Source organism: Elgaria multicarinata, chromosome 8 (assembly GCF_023053635.1).
Source record: "Elgaria multicarinata webbii isolate HBS135686 ecotype San Diego chromosome 8, rElgMul1.1.pri, whole genome shotgun sequence".
Taxonomy (NCBI): Eukaryota; Metazoa; Chordata; class Lepidosauria; order Squamata; family Anguidae; genus Elgaria; species Elgaria multicarinata.
In genome coordinates this window covers 29,579,419-29,602,141 of record NC_086178.1, presented here as the reverse complement: position 1 = coordinate 29,602,141, position 22,723 = coordinate 29,579,419, and the positions used below count along the sequence as shown (strand labels likewise).

At 39.2% G+C, this 22,723-nt stretch overlaps 1 protein-coding gene across 1 annotated transcript; it reads right to left on the bottom strand.

Moving 5' to 3' along the window:
• Window positions 1–7,395: 7,395 nt before the first annotated feature.
• Window positions 7,396–21,431, bottom strand: CCNL1 (cyclin L1). Its single transcript, XM_063132056.1, has 11 exons — window positions 21,104–21,431; window positions 20,605–20,679; window positions 20,185–20,294; window positions 14,060–14,180; window positions 13,686–13,750; window positions 12,071–12,170; window positions 11,856–11,960; window positions 10,582–10,723; window positions 9,963–10,074; window positions 9,677–9,775; window positions 7,396–8,160 (listed from the first exon to the last, which is right to left on the bottom strand). Exons 1-11 carry the CDS (start codon window positions 21,374–21,376, stop codon window positions 7,812–7,814), a joined length of 1,551 nt encoding a protein of 516 aa, XP_062988126.1. The 5' UTR covers window positions 21,377–21,431; the 3' UTR covers window positions 7,396–7,811.
• Window positions 21,432–22,723: the final 1,292 nt, after the last annotated feature.

Sequence of the window (22,723 nt, the reverse complement as noted above, 5' to 3'; positions counted from 1 at the left end):
TCTCTGGGACAGGCGGCTCTCTTTCACTACGGCAACCTGCTTGTTCACCTGCCTCTCGCTCTGGCCCAGACAACCGTAGTGGTGAGAAAGCGGAGCAGTAGATGCCACTGCTTGCTTGCTCATTGGCTCTCTGCCTATCAAGCAAGCACGGGGCAGAAGTGATGATAAAGGATGGGGAGCAATAGCAGCTGGTGACAATGACAATGAGAAGTTAGATTCACTGAGGGAGGGAGCCATCGAAGATGTCTTGCCCAAGGGCACTCAGAAACTCAGAACAGCCAATGAGGATGGGGGTGGTGGTCAATTTGTGGTCCTCCAAATGTTTTGGTCTACGACTCCCATCAACCCTAGCCAGCCTAGTGGGATGATGGGAGTTGTAGCCCAAAAAATCTGGATGGCCACCCCTGATTTAGGATTTCCTACAGAGTCCCAGAGCCTCTGACTAAAGTAACTCCAGTAGCCAGTTCTTTACCAGGAAGGTTGAGAAATGCAAATTATAGTTCCAGACTGATTACATCCATACCCTGCTGGTGGGATTTGAAAACACACAAATAACTATTGGAGTCGCAGCTTTTTCTTTTTCCTATTCAGTTCATGCCAGAAAAGGGGCATGGCTTCCTAGAAACCACCCATCCAAGAAGTTCTTGTTGCAGGAAGTCATACATGCAAATCATGTTTAAATAACGCTTTTGTATGTTTATTGCAACACAGAATTCATGGAATCATTGATTGCATTTTTATACGGCCCAATAGCCGAAGCTCTCTTTTCATCTAAATAAATCAAATCTATGAAATAATGGGTCATGGCTGAATTATTGGGGTCCATTTTGCTTATGAAAATAGCCTTCAGTGATGCCATACTAGTATTTAATATGGCACAATAATATTAATCCCAGTTCATGCTCTAGAATGTGTATCAATATGTATGTCCATGTAACTGATTAGAACAGCAGTTAATTAAAATATAGAACCAGTGAGTTGGTCAGTAACATAGGTCCTCCAGAAGAATAATCCTATTATTAATTATTATTATTATTATTTAGTTACAGCATCTTTACCCTGCTCTTCAGGGTAAAATATTAATTGTGTGTTCCGCAGCATTTCGGCTTGCTGTCTTTTTCAACAGTTGCCCTCCTTCTTGTTCTAAAATTTGACTGGAACATACAGAATCCTGGCTTTTTCTAAAAAGGTTAGCATATAAGCCCTCTTCAAGCATTTGAAGAATGTAGTTTCTGTATGTGAGGAGGGAGAGTGGAGACAGGAGGCCTAGAGGTGCATGTGTGGTTGCGGACAGTCGCTCTCTACACATGGAGGGCGACAGAGTAAGGGACACGCTGGTTCTCATTCCTCCACCTAGCATGTGCTTTTTAGATACCTAGTAGTGCTCCAGTGGAGAACTTAACAAGTTAACACATAGAAAATGGCTACCTGTAGTCATAAGACAGCATTTCCCACCCCCAAAATGATGGCCTTCTGCCTCAACCTAAATCCTGGCCTACTTCAGGAATTCTCTGCGGCACAGACATTTTATTTTCCTTGTACCAGATAAGGCACAAATGTTCGCTGGTCATAACTGCACACTTCTAATTTTCGACCGCTCTAACATGATCAACTCATTTGAAATGTGGTGTTGGAGGAGAGTTTTGCGAGTACCAAGGACCGCCAAAATGACAAGTGGGTTGTAGAACAAATTAAGGCAGAACTCTCACTAGGAGTAAAAACGCTGAGACTATCTTACTTTGGATATTTAATGAGAAGAAATGACTAATTAGAGAGAGATAAACAGTAATGCTAGGGAAAGCGGAATGTAGAAGGAAAAGAGGAAGACCAAACAAGAGATGGATTGACTCCATAAAGGAAGATACGGAAATGAAGTTACAAGACCCGATTAGGGTGGTTTACAACAGATGCAACTGGAGGTCGCTGATTCATAGGGTCACTGTAAATCAAAGTCAACTTGAAGGCACGTAACTAACAAAGACAAAATTATTGTGGTTGCCTGCGTTTTGTTAGGTGAGGCAACACCTACCACACTCTGTTACACTTGCTAAAAGTTCTTCAGCTTTCTGTTTCTGCAAAAGATAATAAATGAAAACATTTTTTCCTTTTTCACTTTGCTGCGGCTCTGCTATCAGGGCGTGTGATCATGACTGTCACCTCTCACTTTGACTGCACAAACACTATAGGTTACCCAACCACTAAACTCATGACTGCCGTCAATGCATGATTTCAATTGATGGCTTTAGTTTCTGGGAACTTATCTCATGACCCACTGCGACTGCAAATACCAGCAGGAAGCTGTGAATTCTCAGACTCAGATGTGTTGTCTAAGATGAGGGCAGGTTTTTTTGTCAATGTCAAACCAACTATTCTGGGGAGGTGGGGCGAAAGGTGCTATCACAGAACTTGGGAAAGGGGCTTTGGGGCTATATATATCCTACCTTTCCCCCCATTATACCACCTTTTTCACTTTCAAGGAACGCAAGGCAGCTTACAAGGTCCCTCTCCTCTTTTATCCTCACAAATAGGGTAGGTTAGGCTGAGAGTCAGTGACAGGGTTCACACAACACAACAACCCATACTCAAGGTTGAGTATGGATTAAGTGTGGGTTGTTGATGAACCCTGGTTTGTTGTGCTGTGTGAATTCAGCTGCACTAACAAACCATATTAACATTCAAAGCCCTAAACGGCTTGGGGCCAGGTTATTTGAAGGAACGCCTCCTCCCATACATGCCTGCCCGGACCTTAAGATCATCCACAGGGGTCCTTCTCCGTGAGCCCCTGCTGAAGGAAGTGAGGCAGGTGGCTACTAGGAGGAGGGCTTTCTCTGCTGTGGCACCCCAGCTGTGGAACGAGCTCCCCAGAAAGGTTTGCTTGGCGCCTACATTGTTTTCCTTTTGTCACCAGCTGAAGACCTTTTTATTTTCTCAGTATTTTAACTCCTAATTTAACTTAAATTTAAACTCTGCTGTTTTAATTTATTATTTTAACCTATATCAATTTTTGCTGTGTGGTTTTATCCTGGTCGTGCTTTTTATGTTGTATTTTGTATTTGTGTTTTTAAATTGTTGGTTGTTTTATTATGCTCTTCTTGGTTTTAACTTTTGTGAACCGCCCAGAGAGCTTCGGCTATTGGGCGGTATAGAAATGAAAATAAATAAATAAATAAACCATGAACAAAAACCCTGGTTTGTTGTTGGGTTGTGAACTTGGGTTGTTTGTGGTTAACAAACCATGATTTGTTAGCATGACTGAGTGCACACAACACAACCACGATTCAACAACAATCCATGTTCAACCCACAATCAATCCATACTCAGCCTTATGGGTTGTCATTTTTTGTGAACCCAGTCAGTGCCTGGCCCACTGTCACTGGGCACTAGAACCCAGATCGGTTGTATCATCCTTCACTGAAATATTTGTAACCTACTTTTCCTATACTTGAGGAAGCTTCCACCCTCTCATATCTAGCCAAAAATAATGTTCACACTAAAACAGTATAGGAGTGCCCTTGAGGATTTTAATGTTTTGTCATTATAGTAGGTCTGGGGTCTCCAATATGCTCAAAGATACTTCTCTTGGTTCCCACTAGGCTGTCTGCTCCTCCTGTTTTTCATTTTCTTTCTTAAGAGGAAAACATATCACAAACTTGCACAAGGGACAGACAATAAAAGATACACAAAAGCATTTTGAGGAGCATATTACTAATAAGATGATTAATAAAAGACATTTTAAAATATATCAGAAGCAGGAAGCCAAGTAGGTGACAATGGAGATAAAGGAGTTCTAAAGGAGGATAAGGAGATGGTGGAGAAGCTGAATGAATTTTCATCTGCTTTCACTGCGTAAGATTTAGGGCAGATACCTGTGCCTGAACTGATATTTTCACAATAGATAAAGTTCTTAACCTTCTTCTCAAATTCTTAACCTTCTTCTCAGCTAATAAATCACTGGACTCGGATGGTATCCACCTTAGAATTCTTAAAGAAGTCAAATGGGAAATTGCTGATCGTTTAATGAAAATATGTAACATAAATATAAGAGCAAGTAGGAATAATGAAATAATTTTATCTGTATGCCACCCTGAGATCCTAGTGATAATAGGGTGAGATACAAATGTTTTAATAAATAAATAAAAGAAATGCAGCAAATTTCAAACATCAAAACCTGGTGGCTTCCGCACGCTCCTAACATTTACAATACAATCCTATACATATCTACTCAGAAGTAAGATCCATTGGGTTTGATGCTTACTCCCAGTTAAGCGGATGTAGGATTGCAGTCTTAGCAAACTTAGGGATGAAAGCTTTGAAAAAAGTTTGTTTGTTTTTGTATTCTTCAACAGCTATACACCAGTGTCAGAAATCTCTTCAGCAGAAATACACCAGTGTCAGAAATCTCCCAGTGATTCCTTTTAATAAACACTGTCATCTAGTGGAAAATAGCTGAACCAAAGTTGATTCCATATATGCATCTATCAGTCTGCCTATTGATTTTAGCCTTATGTAGTCAGTGATCACAGAGATATAAATCAGGATCAAACAATTCATAGCTGTGAAATAGCTTGTTTCAATCCTACATTCTGCAATTATACACTGCATACAAGATGTACTTCCACCTCTCAAAGCTCATCAAGCAAGGTTCTTTACTATATTCCTATAGCCAAAGGCATTTACCTCTTTCTTGACTTATACAATTCTGCTGGGCTTGCATGGGCATCATTTGCCATAATCATGTGAGAACTGGGTCTCTTTTGCAGTTGATGTCACTCTAGTTATACAGCAGTTGCTGTAAATACCAGGCTAACAGCCAACAGATATTAAATTATGACACCTTTAATCTTTAAAGAGGACACCAAGGTAAAATGTCAGAGTTCATGGAATAGAGTATGCAGTCTAACTTTGCGGGAATTATGGCCTTGATTTCAATGAGACATGAACAGCACTTCAGCCTCATATCAGGTTATTTCTTAACTAGCTTTTATTTGATTTCCACAGAGCACACAAACAAGACTCTTGTTACCGACTTGGATTTAGAACAGGGACTGAGGCATAACCACATCACATCAGTTAGCAGATCAGTTCTACACACAACAGATGTCATAAAAGCAAACTAAGAATTGCATTGCTTGTCCCTCCAAGTGTCTGTCTTCGTAACCTCCCTTAGAAAACCAGTTCTATTGTTAATCCAGCCATTTCCTGAATTTTATTTGAGATCCATTAATTTCAGCCAGCCGTGGTTTCCTATGCTGCTGACTTGTCTTGCATTGGAAGTGATCACAACTAATTTCCATCCACATCTGTAATCTAGCCTTCAAAATATTCTCTAGCTTTGACTTAAAGCCCAAAGGAACCCACTGTGAATGTTTACATCCATGAAAAAAGCAAAGATCTAAGCCAAGGGTGAGCAAAAAGTAGATCTCCAATGCGCTTGACTCCCAGAAACCCCTGACCACCTGGCCAATGTTCAGGAATGCTGGGAGTTGAAGTCCAAAACATCAAGAAAGCTATTTTCTGCCACCCCTACTGTAAACTACTTCCTAAAGTACTAGTCAAATATAACTTTCATAAAGTTCTTGGGTTGCAAATATGGAGAAGTCAAAATTGCTCACCTAATAAGAAAAATGCAGTGTTATCAATTATACCTACTACTTTCTGCAGAAATTGTTGCTTCTAGAAACAAATAGGTGAAAAGCACTTGTCAGATTTTGTCCTAAGAAACATGAACTACATTTAAGATGCAATCTTCCATCCACTGCCTGAGACAGGGGACAATGTGTAGAGTGGCTGGTAATTTAAATGCCCAGGAAAAAAAATCCCCGAAAGGCCATTTTTGCTTTTTTCTGAAAACCTTAAAAAAAAGAACAGCTTTGGATTATGAAATATTTTCTTTTAGAATTTAAGATGAAGTATTTATGTATTGTGAAGTATTTATATATTGGTATCCAGCCTTTACTCCCCACAAAATTTCTAAGAACTATGTAACAAGAACACATTTATAGAAAGACTAGAGATGTAAAATGTCTGGAAATAATGAAACCATGGGGGGAAATGTTTTTTTTAATCCTATAAGATTCCCAACATAATTAGTTCTTTCATTCCTTATTAAAATTATTGATCTAAAGTATATTTACTGATAAGAAATTTATGCCCAATTTCCCAACATTTGAGTAGTCACCATTGTGTACTCTTAACAGTAAATGTGCATTCTTGAGTGTTTCTGATGCTGTAGCAATCTTTTAATGTAGTCCTAATCTATTCAGACAATAATTACAAATTTACTGAGTTTATTTTTAGAAGTTTTAAATGTGATAATTTTGAGCAAACTAAGTTATACATAAAATAACTCTAGAAACAGAAAGGCTGCTTCATGTTCCTAAAGCAGCCTTCCTCAATCTGGTGCCCTCTGGATGTTTTAGCTGTGCTGCCTGAGGATGATGGGAACTGAAGTCCAAAATATCTGGACAGCACCAGCGTCTTAAAGCAACAGACTTTAAATCTGTAAAGAGTGCTAAAAGTATTTTTTTTGGGGGGGGGGGGGAGTTTAGATGTTTTTTCCATGGCCTCAAAATGTTGGAAATTTTACATCTCTAGGAGTGGCTCTTTCTTATAATACGAAGATTGTAAAGCATCATTTTTGCTTGCCTGGTTAATTTGCCCCACACAGCCGAGAAGGGTTAGCACCTTTCCAAAGATCACCACTGGGAACAATTTTGTGGCAGAGAAGAGCAATCTTTTCAGCCATGAGGTATTGTAGGCAGACTCCCTCTATAGCTAACTCATCGTTTCAAGGTTCAGTGCAGCTACAATAGCTCTATGGTATTTCTTTCTTGATGGAGAAGGAATAAATGAAGGCCATCACCTTCTCCTAGCGATTATCTGCTAAATTCAAGAAATATTTGTTTTGGCAATGTAATATTGTTTTGTTTCCTGTCATTAGCAAGACCATGAATTTGTTTAAGTCTACATTTCTAGTCCAACAGATTTTGAGTTTCTAATTTTACAGCAAAGATGTCTGGTTGAGGTCTGTTTTATTACTGCAGCAGAGCAAACAAGTCTGAAAGAAACTAATCTAGATTTTATGAAGAGTGGGGGAAATGACAGGACGGGGAAAATAAATGCTTCTTAGTAATGTAAGTGAGAGTCTAGTGATCTTCTATCTAACGCATTATCACTATATGAATCTTATTCTAAGCAAAAATCAAGCCATGCTAATTTCAATGTTCTGCAAGTCTCACCTAGTAGCTTAAAAGTTTCAATAATACATAAAAGTAAACCAGTTCAGCTTGTGCCAATGTTATCAAACATTTTTTAAAACTAAATGGGTGGGGGAGGCAATTTGCTACGGAAACTTCAGATTGAGGTAACAGTTTGATGAGGCCTTCAACAGAGTAATAAAACAGCGGTATATTTTATTTTTTTGGTAAAAAAAAAAAAGTACACATGCAGACTAAAACCAGTGTAAGAAAGTATCCACCATTATTTTAAACAAATAACTGTACTTAAATAGAAATGTCTGCAATATGTTTGTATAAAAATAAGGTACATTTGTACAGAAACAGATTCTCCAGTTTTCATATTGATACAACAATTCTAAACACATACAATATAACCTGATCATTGTTTTAAATCAGTTTGATACTGCTAAGGTATTTTATGTGCAAAAAAATTCAACACAGTTCTTTAAAAAAAATCCTACATATTGAAGGTGTTGGGCTTCAAATTAAATCTTAATCGATGACTTTTCAAGTTTCAAACGGTCCCATTCATTGTTTACTATCCAAAAGTAAGTGAAAAGCATTGCCCCATATTCAGCGCCTGTGCCTGCTATGTCCTGAACGACTACCACTGTGGTGCTTGCCTTTGTGAGATCTCTCAAAGGAGCGAGACCTTTCCCGCCTGTCTCTGTGGTGTCCTCGCTCATGCCTGTGTTTCTTGGCAACATCTGAATGGTCCCTGGATTTGCTCTGAGAACGTGAGCGGGACTTTTTCCTTTTGTGACTGTGTCTATTTGCACTTTTCAACTCTTCTCTGCTGTGCTTGGGTTTTAGGTGTGGTGATCCATGATTATGATGTCTCCGAGGGCTTCCGCTGTGACTACGTGATCTGCTTCTGGATCTTGAGCTGTAGGTTCCAGAGAGACTCCGCCTATTGTTGTAACTTGAAACACAAGGGATATTAAATTCCTTAAACTTGATACACAAAACAGAGTTAAATCATCTACTGCTTATATTTTATTAAACAGCATCAATCCCATTATTCAAGTAACTATTATAATTTAACTTTTACATTTAATTATCAAAAGAAAAATGGCATTCAAATGGAACATTATGCCCTTCACTTCAGACATTTTACTTTTGTTGGTAAAGCCAATAAATACACTTGGGTTTGCATGATCATGAGAGCCCACCATGGCTTGTTTAAACCATGGCATGTGCCAGCTGGAAATTGGGCAGTGGCTGGCCATTGGGCTGAATCGACCCAACTTTGACTCGGATTCGAGGTTTGGGACTGAGGCAAAACATACCCTTTTCCAAAAGGTGCTTTCCCCCCACAGTCTAAAGTGCACAACTGCAAAGCTGCAAATTCGCACCAGTGAAATTGTGCCATTTAGGCTATGGGAGAAATCCACATTTTTGGCTGTTTTATTTTTGCTTATTTTCCAAAGGTTTATTTGTGCCACCCCCTTTTTGATGCATTTCCCCCTCTTCTGGGTATAATTGTGCAGGATTTTGAAGGTCGATTGGGAAGGGAAGGCGTTATATTTAATGGTCCCAATCCTGCAAACTTCCACAGATTTATTAGTGCCACCCCTTTTGGTGCACCCAGGATTTTTCCTCCTCCAGGTGTAATTGCACATGGTTTGGTTGTTGGATCGGGTGCCTCCTGATTAGGACTGTGTGTGAAGTTTGGTCCCGATGCTACAAGACCCCAAAGTTTGATAGCAACCCCCACTTTTTCAGTGCACTTGGGATTTTCGCTCCTTGGTGAGCAGTTGTGCAGGCTTTTAATATTGGATTAGGCCTCCTGACTGCAAACATCCAGCACCTTAGAGGTGAAACAGCGCCACTGCTCAGCCAGGAGGACCGCAGCAAGTTTGGGCAGGGGTGGTGGTGGTGAGCCAAATTACACACAGTAGCTTAATAAACTACATACAGTAGCTTATTTGCCTGTTCCTGTGGCAGTAGATTGAGGACTATTTCAAAAATAAGCTACAGTGCGTAGCTTATTAACTCATCATGGGCCATCATGATGTCCGAACATGGAATTCTTCATTACTGTATAATTAAGATACATATAATTCATGTAATATTTCTACTTATTTAAGTAAGATAGCAGGATTAAGCATACTGGGCTGCAGTAACTAGGCCACACTGCACTAAATCCACAAAGAATCTTGTCTATTATAGCACGTATACTATAGTGCTATTTATAACTTCTTACAGATTTCCAAGAGATTACAAAAGGTGACCAACTTGGGATATATCATAGTAAGAATTACTCGAACAGCTTTAGTAAATTTCACAATAAGCTTAGAACAGAAGACCAAAATTCCCCACCTGAAGCATATTATGTTCATTATCACTAACCTTCCTTAAAGAATTATACAGGAGAATGGGAGCATATTGTAAATTACATTTTCCAGTTTTGAGATAACCGTTTTTATAATACTCACTGTCTCCTTGGAGAATGGGATCTGGACCGTGATTTTGTTCTTGACTTTGATCGACTAGCACTTCTACTGCTTCTACTTCTCTTGCTCTCTTTTCTCATACTGGATTAAAAGAATGAGCACTTCATTAATTACACAGAAATGCAACGGCAAATAACTTAAGTAAACTGCATATTTCAGCATCTTGCCATCTATATCAAAGTAATTATATATTTATCTCTTACATTTCTATACCACCCATCAGACAAAGCTCTCTGGGTGGTTTACAAAACCAAAGAATGTTACTTACCCATTGTAAGGGCTTTTGGAAACCACCTGTCTGTCTTCTGGCTCTTTTTTGATCGTTTTTGCATTGATACACAGTGGAGATTTCTCTTCTGTTTTCATTTCTCTTGGAGAGCCTAAGGATTAAAATAATTCAGGGTAAGTATGTTCAAGTGGCAAAACTTTGACCTTTCACCTGCTAAATACAAGTATCTACGATTAGCATCAAATGAAAACCAGGTTTTGATCATATGACAGCATAAAATTTAATCTCTCATTTAATATACCACCTTCCTGTTTTTAACATTATGTTTTCAACACCTCTGGCAATAACACTGGTCTTCTTTGAACAAAACTCGAAAATAGTCTATTCCAATTAAGCTAGAGAAGTTGTTAACTCAAATTATTTATAGCACGCTGCTATTCTTTGAAACAAATGATATCTAAACCTCTTAAATAGCAGAAAATTTGCTTTCCAGATCAGGTACCACAAATGGATTTTCATTCCATTAACCACAAGTCAACTGATTGCACCCATTAAAAATAGAATCAAAGTAACTAAGTAGTGGTCAACATTTCTGGCAAGTGTGCTCTATCAAGCAGCACAAAATCAAAATGGAGACATTCGTTATAAGGAAACTTACAGGGCTTAGAAGCAGGTGAAAAGCCTCCCAATGTTGAAAGAGCTGGCGTTCCATCTGGGTTTAATCCTTTTGCTTTTAGTTTAGCTTCCTGCAGTGCCATTTTTCTCTTTTCTACTTCCTTATCAAGTAATTCATAGTTCGGCTGCAAGGAGATGCAGAGTCCAGAAGTCAGAACATATCAAGACAGAGTGTGTGAACGTACGTACGTACCTACATATATCCCCCCCACACACCATTTAGCCTAATATTCCCTCTAGTATCAAATGCATAGACTGTTATGTGCCTCTATCACAGTTTGGGCAGGGGAAACCAGCCCCAAATAAGACAATGAGTTCTATATACTCAGGATATGCCCTAGGTATGCATAAGAACCAAGTTGTGAATTAGAAGAAAAATGCCTCAGAAGTCAGGCAGACAGAAAGTCTACTAATTAATTCCATGGCTGGGAGCAGTTTGAGCCATGGAATGTTCACATGTCAGTGGAAAACAAATAAAAAAGAAATGGCGGGCAGAAGAGAAGGAATTGACCTGCTGATAATTTATGATAAATATTTGGGAAGAGGATTGGAGGGAGGCCTTTCTCATCTCCAGAACTCTGTGTACTTCACAGCTGCACTATACAACTACAATACACTCAAGGTTTTGGGATGGCAGTCCTCTAGTATTTCATAGCACAGGAAGGAAACGTGTCTTGTTTTATCTTGACCCCACCCCTGAAACAGAACAAAGGTTCTTTTCCATGCTGTCTGGAACCACGAGAAAGAGTACTCATCTAATGCAACTATTTAGAAGAAAATGAGGACGCACAAAAACAAGGCAATATTTCTACATATTTGGGAGGCTCCCTAGATACCTTCCTCACATTTTTTCCTTAAATTACAACATCCAAACATAATTTGACAAAGACTTTGTGAGATGAAAGAACAGTATTAGGAGGAGTGCGTGTGTTGAGAGAATTATAGTTGGGAGGATTGTGAGATTCCACTGCACAGGAATGTTTCAAGAGGAAAAAATGCCCCCGCATGCTTTTTCCTTTTCCCATTCTTCAGTCCTCACCCCCACCGCACCCCGGTACCCTACAGGTTTAACAACCTCCCTCAAACCTGAGCACTCCAGCAACATATACTACAGTATGGGAAAGCTGGGAGAGGTGTCCCCCTCCCCATCTCCTGAGATGCCTGAATCTACATGGCTCTTTCTGGAGTTCTCTTAAGAGGAATGGAACACTCCCAAAATCTTGTTGTTGTTCCACTTATGAGTATATTGAAAGTTACCTTCTTTCTAGTGTAGAGCTTAAGCATTGTTAAGCATATTTCCTGAATTTCTTCTTCAGTAGTTCCAAAAAGCAAAAACCAATGAGGACGGTTAGGTAAAGGTATCTAGAAGACAGAATATTACAGAAAAGGTGGTAAATCTGAACACACACTAAGCATTTTTAAGAACAACAACAAAGCACTTGCGTATAAACATGAGACAGACAAATACTTACTTGCAGAGCTCTAGCAGCAAGGTAGATACAAGCACATGCTATTGTCTCTGGCTGAAATCGAACAAACACATTGGTTCGAAGACAGTCATTCATGTAATTCCTGAAAAATATGAATTTGAATTGTATCAAGTTCTAAAGCCTTCTATGATATCAAACATATGAAGTTGGAGACTCAATCTACTTTATTATTTTTTCTTCAACTTTATTCCAGTAATTTACAGTGCCCCTGGACCACTGTAACAAACAGGCTCTTGTCATCTCTCTAGAACCCTGAAAGCACAAGCCGAGTTTTACTTTGAATACAGTCTTTATCACCACAATGAGGTGCAAGTCAACATTAAGACTATACAAACTATTATGTAGTTCATATTTATGAATATTCTATGAAGTGTCCATTAACTAACTTCAAAATAATTCGTTTGCATGACCAAGCTAATTATAAAAAATAACTACACACTGCTCTTTAATATGTTTAAAAGGTTAATTCATCTTTATTTAAAATAGATCAGGATGTTATCTTCTACAGCATGTTTCTAGATACTAAAATTACTGGCTGAATGCATCACCCAAAATACACTGCAATATAGGATATTGGCCAGACAGTGGAGCACTTTTGCATCCCACTGACATGCTCAACTCTCCTATGGCTGGAACTTGCCATATAGATTTTTTAATCAGCAATTTCAATAGACTTTAATTTGTTATGTACAGGGTTGCAGCCTCTGGGAAAGTTGAAAGACTTCATAAAGTGAATGATATCTGTACAGGTATCAGCTCTAAACATACTATAGAGTCATGTTCTAACAAAATAAAAACATTCCTTACCATCCAATATGGAGTTGCTCAAAATGGCTATTTTACAGATTAGTAATAGTTTCACTTCTGAACATAAAGGAGAAACCTCCAAACATGCCAGTTGATCTACTGTTGATCTGCTGTGTGTAAAACTATGTCCAATACAAAGACATTAAAAATGTTTTTGGCATGTGCTAGCTTTTTATATGCACAGCAGCGCAAGAACTATTTATCCTCAAACTAAATACAAATTTAGACAAAACTGGAAAAGCGGTTAATTAAGTATCATGTCAGATAGAATTAAAGTCAATCCAGTTTACATTAATAGGTCATGTCATAAACCATAATAACTAGGAAAACAAATATACATTTCATGATATGTATGTTGAACAGATACTTCTAGAATCAAATATACAAATCCTTTTGACACCCCGACAGAACTAGAAGATGCTGCCAGATGGATATGGACCACTTCAGTAAATCTTGGCTGAGAGCTTGCACTGGATTGGCTGGAGAGAGAGAGGCAGCCAATCAGGCCATCCTCAGGTCATGAGCTGTGGTGCAGAGGGCAGAGTTCTATGACTTACCATCAGGGGCTACCCTTTAATTAAAGAGTAGAAAAAAGAAAAAAGTTAAATTGAGTTCTCCAAGCAAACGTTTTATGAAAGCCATGAAAATAGTAAGCAGAAAACAAGCAACACACACTTCACTTCATCAGGTATTTATTTAACTTACAGTTCATTGTTTGGCATATGGGACATCAAGCTTGTTTGTTTCTGCTACTATTTTCCTGGCTAGGTGAGAGAAGATTATAACTTACCAGGCTGTTTGGACGAGGGTTTGATTACGTTCACATTCTAAGACTTGTAAGTACATAACAATGATCTGAAGGAGAGAGAAAAAATTAAAGCATATTAAAATAGTATTTAAACGTTAACACTCTACTTCTTGACCATAAACCAATAAAATACTATTTATATACTCATCATCTATCAATATCCACTTCTGACAAAAAATCAGAATCTCCCCTTATTCCAGTTTACAATTAGAGAGGTTACCCTCTTCCCAAAGACAGGCATTCTGCTTATGCTATACAATTAGTGCCGACTCTCGTATCTGGGTTTTTACCTTTCCTGTCACCATCAAGACATATATGCAGCTCAATGTGGGAAAGAAGAATTTTAGCAGACTCACCTTATGTGGATGCTTGACATGAACACAAAATCCCAATTCCTTCAGCACCCTTCTTTCTGCTTTGATTACTTGATTTTTGGTGTTTATGTAGTTCTGATCAAGTATCAATGGGCTTGGAGTCCTATAGTTTGTAAGAAATAGAGTCAAAACGGTTTTCTATATCGAAGACAGCGGCTTCTCTGTTTTCCCTTCCAACCAACTAATGGCAACAGAAACCAGATTTTAAACTCCTGCAAACAAGTTTAAGCTTTAATCTTGTGCTGTCCAAGTTAATTAGATTTACTACCTACAACTATGTAACTAAAAAAGTTTCCCTGCTTTCCAGAGACATGTCACTTCATGTAAAAGGACAGTTGATCTGCAAGGCTGAATCCTAAGAAACTTTAAGCGCTCTCTTACAACAAGATTCCAGTCTCTGAAAAGGAACATAGTCGTGCATTCATCATTCAAATTATCACTGCCAGTTTCAACATCTGCAAAAGAAATGTGTTATGCAAGAGAATAAAACAAAGCCACACTTCAGTAATTCCCTTTGAATGACAACAGCATATTCTTCATTTCTTAAATTGTAAGTCTAGCAGCAAGAAATATTTTAATTGCTATAACATATTCTTGCCCTACCCATAAGTCTCTACTGTAGACAGATCTGTTTCATGACATGTCCATACCATAATTTGGATATTAGAAATTTAGAGTTGTATATAACTTTACTTTATTAACAAACTAGTTCATTTGTCAAGACTTGTTATACTGATCTCAATCAGTTAATAAGAATTTAAAAAACAACCATTGGCAATGAATATTTTAATGTGAATGAAATATTGTGTTTAAAGCTGCTTGTAACCAATATAATCGCCTTTTTACATCTTCTTTGAAGAACAGAAAGATGCACACTTGAAACTTTAGGAAAAGTAACATTTTTAGGTTGCTTATGAATGCAGGTTTGTACATTAATCTGGCTTCCACGTGCTGAAATTTAGATTGCAAATTCCTTGGGGCAGGGACGTGTCTTCCTATATTCTAAATCACCATGAATTTAAATCTGTTGAATTTTAATCCTGTGTTCTACATGAAATTCAGCATACTAGGTTACTGACTACAAAGCTTAAGAAGCACTCTTCAAATACTTGAGAGGTTGTCAGAGGAGGGCCAGGATCACTTCTTGATCCTCCTAGAAAACAGGACATGGAACAATGGGCTCAAGTTACAAGAAGCCAAATGACTGGACATCAGGAAAAACTTCCTGTTGGAAAAGTACGACAATGGAACTAATTACCTAGGGAGACAATGGAACCAATTACCTAGGGAGGTCGTGGGCTCTCCCAAACTAGAGGCCTTCAAGAAGCGGCTGGTCAACCATCTGTCAGGGATGCTTTAAGGCAGATTCCTGCACTGAGCAGGGGGTTGGACTCAATGGCCTTATAGGCCCCTTCCGACTCTACTATTTTATGATTCTAAGCATTGGAAAAGGAATGTATGTTTCAAGCCCTACCTTATATAAAAGAATAATAAACTGTTTAGAGCACTATAATGTGAACACTGCTTTTAACTGGAGCAAGGCAATTAAGAGACCTCTTTTTAGCTATTTAGAGTAGAATAGTATCATATCCATGAAATCTTTGTAATAGCCCACTGAATTTGTGAGTGTACAGCAGTGGAATAGAACTAATTCATACAGAACAAGCTAGAAGTTTCTATGTGACATCCACTTATAACAATTGTCCTTGAGGTAAAAATACGCCTCTCAACTTAAGAATTTGGTATGCTTGCACATAAAGTTATTAATGTGCAAGACAAAAATGATTATGATTTCTTGTTAGTATACCAACCTAAGTAGATTCAAATATTTTTAAGGTAGTAGTTTAGATTTACTATGCACTTCTCATAGGCAAGTTCATATTACCACCTTGCCACCAAAACACATTCTCTGTCTTCTTGCTGTTACCAACAAGCACATGCAAGTTACTAAATGCATGCATTTCCCCTCATCAGTCCTATTAAACTTTTCCTGACATATAAATATGGATTTTTAACTCTTCAAATTGACTTCAAACTGTTCTTAACCTTATTGGCTTTAACAACTTGCTTCATAAGACACCTGTAATATTTATTAATATATATGGAAAATGATTGAGGAAAAATAGCAGATTACATCTATAAAGAGCCAAGAAAAGAGTACAGAAAACTAAATGTATCACGATAAATACCAGGTTTATAAAGACTCTTCCTAAACTCATATTTATTGTGATACCATTTGATGTTATCTGGCTTACCCATCTTATTTGTGTTACTTAATCAGTACTTGTAACTGTGAGAGAAAAAGAATTGAAAATTCTGGAAAGGGATGAACCATTAATGACTTATTTGGGTTGCAAACTACTTGCCAGGTTATTAGCCATGTGAATGTGACATGTCTCAAAAAGATTAAAAGCCAAATTACTGTTGATACTACATAGACAGAATAAATGGCGGTGTGTGATATATGCAAACTTCGGGATAGTTGTGCATATCACCATACTATTAAAAATATTGATGTAAAAAAGGCATGTTCATATCAAACCACAAACATCAATACATGATCAGCACCTACAACAGCTATGCTTACAACTGAGAATCATTTGATAGCACTGATGACAGCTATGGTGTTGCACATATTTTAGAGTTGTGGTAAGTAATGTAACAATTACAACTTTAAGGCGGACACTGAGGGATAGTAATTTGATGAAACAAGAACTTGCCCATATTTTTCCAACAGGTTCATCACCAGAATAGGAATAGCCCAACATTTCATACCATAGTATCCAACTTAAGGGAAAGCATTCATACAAGCTAGAGTTTATTTTTCACTAAACTGGCAATAGATATCTAACATCTCAATTCTAGTCAATGGTGATTACTCCAAATCCCATCCTTGTTTGGATTTACTCTCAAGTACACAAATAAGATTGGACAGTAAATCTGTCAGATTTATATGGTTGCATACAATATTTTAGCACTATACTTTGGGATGTTATATTGAACGAGATACATCAACAAGTATATATTTGTAGACACAGTATGTGCTTAATTCAAACTCTTAACATAAAGCTCTCCTTACAAGCATGGATTAACTCACATACAGCTCAGTGTCCCATCCTGAATTCAGTTAAATCCTCAAGATGGTTAACTGATTAAAGTACTAATCTGTTTCATGTTTGATTTTAAACTTGTAAGACCTGAGGGTAGTGTTCTGTGCAATCATACTACATGCTGCACACAAGAACAAGCTATATTTGAAAGATATTCATTGATGCTAGGGTTTGTTTTTTAGTGTAACGCATCTGTACTCTAACTGTTTACGGTAATGTTCTTTGAAATACGTAGCCCAGTGCAAAGCTATGTTGAAGTTCCAATAATGGATAGACCTTATGCACTTCCAAAGGTTTCCCATTATCTTTATTGTTAGGGAAAATAGAAACTCTCAAGTTGTCTGACAATGGACATATAAAACTGCTTTATACAGCAAGTCAGATCATTGGCATTGTTTAGCTATCCAGGATTTTCCAGCCTTTGTGATTCGACTAGGGAGACTCGCATTCAAAACCCCATTTGGCCATGAAGCCCTCTGGGTATTCTTGGGCCAGTCATCAATTCCCTGTCTAACCTACTTACAGGATTGCTATGAGGATAAAAGGGATAAAGAACCATGTATGCCATGTTGAGTTCCTTGAAGGAAAGGTGAGATATAAATCAAGTAAATTGGGGGGAAGAATCATTTAACTGAACCTTTCAACAGGACGTTTGCAAGGAAAGCGTATACTGAGTTGGGGTCTCCCAGCCCCAAATAAGCAGCTCCCACTTCTGCACAGAGGCTAAAATATTATTTTAGTGCACATATTTACCCTATTACACTGTTCTAAAATAAAAATCAATAAACCTTTTAAATTTCCAGTTATTGAAAAACTTTAAATTAAACCAATAGCATGTACACAAAATTCCTTTACGTTGATAAACTCATTGTTAGCAGTTGGATATTAAACGCTATTTGTATTTAAGTAGGAATTTGTATACTTGTGAATATTAATACTTCAAAAAAGGATAAAAACTGGATCTTAAAGCATTCGCTAGAAAAGTAATAATCTAAAGAAACATTTTTGATGCGTACTAGATTAGAGTATGCAATATAATGTAGTTGTGGATAGAGTGAACTGCTTTCAGGGGTAGAATTCCACTGTACATACTTCATAAAATAAAACAGATTAAAATGTGACAAAACAAAACTACTCAGCATAGAATACTTAGATGTGCTGGTTAAAATTCTAACACACACTTTTAACTATTTTCCAAAAACCTGGACAGCAAAGATAAAAGCTTAACACAAGATACAGGAGTTCTTCCAAATGGGTCACCAACGGCCAACCTGTCAGTCCCCGATTCCAGTGACCTATTCTCAGAGCACTGGCTTCTCCTTGGGGATTTTCGATACGTCACTCACTGTTGCCATGACGACAGCTTCATCTCTATGAACCACTCCACATCACCCAGGCTTTGGTAAATGTAGCTGGTCGCTGTATAGTCGGTTGCAAGGGAAAAAAGAGCTAAAGTTAATAACATGTACAACAGATTTTTTTGTAAAATTGTAACACGCACAGATAAATGCTTACATTCCGCTTTAAAAAATGATCCTGCATGCCAAGTTTTCATACAGATTTGTTCCAAAATGCTCAAAAATGACATTTTTTAACAAAAAAGCAAGTAAAAAGCATAGTTGCTTGGATATGACATGCCATACATTTTAATGGGAAATTTTCATTTAATTTAGAGAAGTTGACAGGTTGTTAACTACCAACCAGGCAACTTGATCTTATCCTGCCTGACCAAAAATATTTTAAAGTTAACAGTTAGTTACAACTTCATTTGAAATCCAGACACTGAGGGAAAGTCCTTGCTGCAACTATTTCACTCAAAACAAAGTTGATTTATCATTTATTAAAAAAAACTTGAAAAGGAAATAGGAAAGATAAATGCATGTGTGTATGCACTGACATACCATTTTAAACAGCAGCTAATGTTGTCTAGATATAATCTAAATTTCATGGCACAAATTTGTCTGTCAAGTTTGGGATGCCCCATCATCCCACAAGATACATCAGAGAAAAATAAGTCATTGGAAAGTTGACAAGAAATCACTGAAGTCAAACCTATCTTTACCAATATGAAGATGGCTTCAAGAAACAATATTCAAGGTAATACGAATTACACTTCTGTTATTGTAGAAGGTTCCCTATACACATTTGCTTAGACTTTCTTTCACTTAAAAAGCTCTTTCTCTAATTTACACTTTGTTTTACATCTAAAAGTTGGACAGTTCAACAACTGGAGACATCAATCTACATCAATCACAAAAGCACACACAAAATTAAGACTCATCTGATTTATAGACAATCATGCTGAATGACAAAAGTCTTGTTCCTGTAATCATAGGTTCTTTCTCATGGCTTCCAGGATTCCTTTGTTTACCTCCTTGAAGATATTATTAAAACAGGTATATGCTGTAAACCAAATGCTGTCAGCTTTCCCAACCAAAAACTCTACAATAAACTTAAATTAGTTATATTCCAGCCTTCTGCAAGAGGTCAAGACACAATATGTAATCTCTAGAGTCTAACATGACTCAACCAATATTTCCAGTAAAACACCTAGTAAAAGGTCTCTATAACAAATTTTGCTACAAGATTAGCCATAAATTAAGGGAGGAAAAAAAAGGAATTCAGCACTACCAGCTCAGACCCAAGACTTCCTTCCATGAATTTCAAACTCCACTCAATTAGGGATATGTACTTGATGCTTCAAAACACTAGACACAATCCTATGCATGTTTAGACAGAAATAGGTCTGAGGAATATGGGATTTGTAGGACCCTTTTCTGTCTAAACATGTACGGGATTACACCCTAAATCATAAATTAGCAAAAAGTCATGCCTATGAAAGTCAGCTACAGAGTTGTTTATGCACAACTCAAAAGATCACCCTTCTCAATCTAATGAAATAAACCTACCCCATCAGAACCTCCACAACCTTTAGACTACATTACAGAGAGACAGTGTACAGTGTGGTACATTATATACATCAAAAGTGGAGCTTACCTTTTTGCTCTTAACTGGCGCAGGTGATGGAAAACATTGATCACATCTCTTATGCGACGAGGTGCTTCTTCAATTTTGGAAGCAAGATTGATGCAGGCCATAGCAACAATCTGAAAAGAAGCCCATTGCCGTAAGAAGGTAATTTCCAATTTCAAACACAGCATATTTCTACATAGCCAGACCCTATACCAGGTACTACCCCAAAATAGAGATGCCAACTAAAGTATGACCCGAGCCAACATGTTCTAGAAATGCCTCTGTGAGAAAAGGAGTGGGCAGATTACTACTAACCTGAGTGGGCCTGTCGCAGAGAACCCACTCTACTTCTCATATTTAATTTTGAAAACGTTCACCACGCTTCGCCCGCCACCCTGGGAAACTCCTTAAGTGCTGCTTGCATCCCATACCCCTATAACTCACCTCGAAGCTGTGCTTGACAAAGGACTTTGAATAGAAGAAGCGATGAAACAACACCTGCCCGGTCGCCATCGCCACCTGCGAAAATAATCCCCAAGCGGGGAAGAGAGAAAAATTAGCCATGGCAGTAACCGGCAAGCACCGCATGCGCAGAAACCGGCTCAGCCTCCTCCCTCCCCCGCCCGTCCCGGAAGCGGCGTCGACGCCGGGCCTGTCAAGCAAGCCGAGGTCGCGAAGCCGCCATTTTGTGTCCGGCGGCGCCTCTCTCAGTCCCCCCTCACGTCAGCGCGCTCACGACCTTCAATGGCGGCGCCATCCCCAGCCTCTCCGGCCGCGCCAATGCGTGCCCTCCCGCTCCCCTTCCCTCGAAACTGAGGGCGAAGGCCTGGGCCGTCCGCTAGGCCGCAGCTGAGTCACGGCGTTCCTTTAGCGAAGCGGCCGGTCGGCCTTCTCTCCCTCCCTCCCCAGCTTGCCCAGTCCACACGGCTCCGCTGGCGCTGACCTGCGGCAGGCGGAGAAGGATGCCGGCGGATTGGATGAGCTCGCAGCCCAGAATCCGCAAGTCGGTCTCGCTCTGCAGGTCCAGCCCATCTTGCATGGAGGGCGTCGGCGAGAGCCGCTCGTCGGGGATAAGCGAGTGGTCGATGGTCAGCGACACCTCCGAGTACAACCGGTCCCCGATCAGGATCCCCGCGGGAAGAGACGGCGGCGGAGGCGCCGAGCCGAGGGGAGCGCCCGTGGCGGCAGGAGAAGGATGAGTCCCAGTAGAGGCCATGACCAACAGCCACTGAACGCACGTCCGACCGCACCCGGAGCCGGCCACGCAGAGAATAACCCGTTTGCGCCCGGCGCCCGATGACGCAGCACGAAGCGGTGCGCGCCGGGAAAAGAGTCCCTATCCGCGGAGCAAATGACATGCGTTGTACTCCCAGCGCGCGCGCACTCCACCTACTTTCGTATGACGTGTTTGGCATAAAAAGTTGTGGGAGGGGTGGAATTCGAGGAGGAGCGCGCGCGCTATTAATAACTGCCGAAGCCTGGTCTAAACCCGCGGCTAAAGAGGTGGCAGAACTGTAAGGCTATAGAGAGGAACGTACTACCTCAGACCTCAGTACAAGGAGGGGGCATGTGCAGTATTGGAATCCTGCTTTCTTTGTGTAAAAACAATCTCCTGGTACTCTGCAAGCAGAAAACTAGCCCATTAAGTTTTTGCCCAGTCCATCTATGCTGTCCTAGTTTTCTTCTTGCAAGGATCTACATAAGAAGAGCCATGCTAGATCAGACCAGGGCTCCATCTAGTCCAGCACTCTGTTCACACAGGGGCCAACCAGCTTTTGACCAGGAACTCACAAGCAGGACACGGGTACAACAACACCCTGTATACAATTTTGTATACTTTTAATGTTTACTGTTTTTAACTTTTGTATATCACCCACAGAGCTTTGGCTATGGGGAGGTATATAAATGAAATAAATAAATAAATAAACACCTTCCTACCTATGTTCCCCAGCAACTGGTGTACATAAAGCATACTGCCTCTAAAAGTGGAGGTAGCACATTGCCATCAGGACTAGTGGCCAGCTAAAAAAGCCAGGGAGTATTAGACTTGGCATCCCTCGCCTACATTTTAAAGCATGGCAGTCTGCTCTGCTATCTCATTTTACTGCACGTCTATCCAGGGCTCCAGCCTCCACACACAAAATGGCACGTGACCTGTGGAGTTTGCCCATGTATTTTAAAGGGGGGCTACTTGGTGCTAAACATCAGAAGACATTGAACAACTATTCCATCTATTATCAGTAGTAAGAGAAAGAGTGATGAAGCAGTGGAATAACACGGGAGGGTTATGAGTATAAGATGATGTCTGGACAACCATCAATGAGACGGCAATTGCACCATAAATACCTTGTCTGGAAGCACCATTAGAGGCTCACACAATTTATTTGCATTCAGTAAACATTTGTTATACACTACTATACAAATAACAAAGTGGGTAGAAAATGTCTACTGAGGCCATTTCTGCACATGATATCTTAGTTTCATCTGCAGAGAACCACTGTGGTATAATGGAAAGTGTTGGACTTGAACCTAGGTTCAAATCTCTTTTCAGTCTTGAAATTCT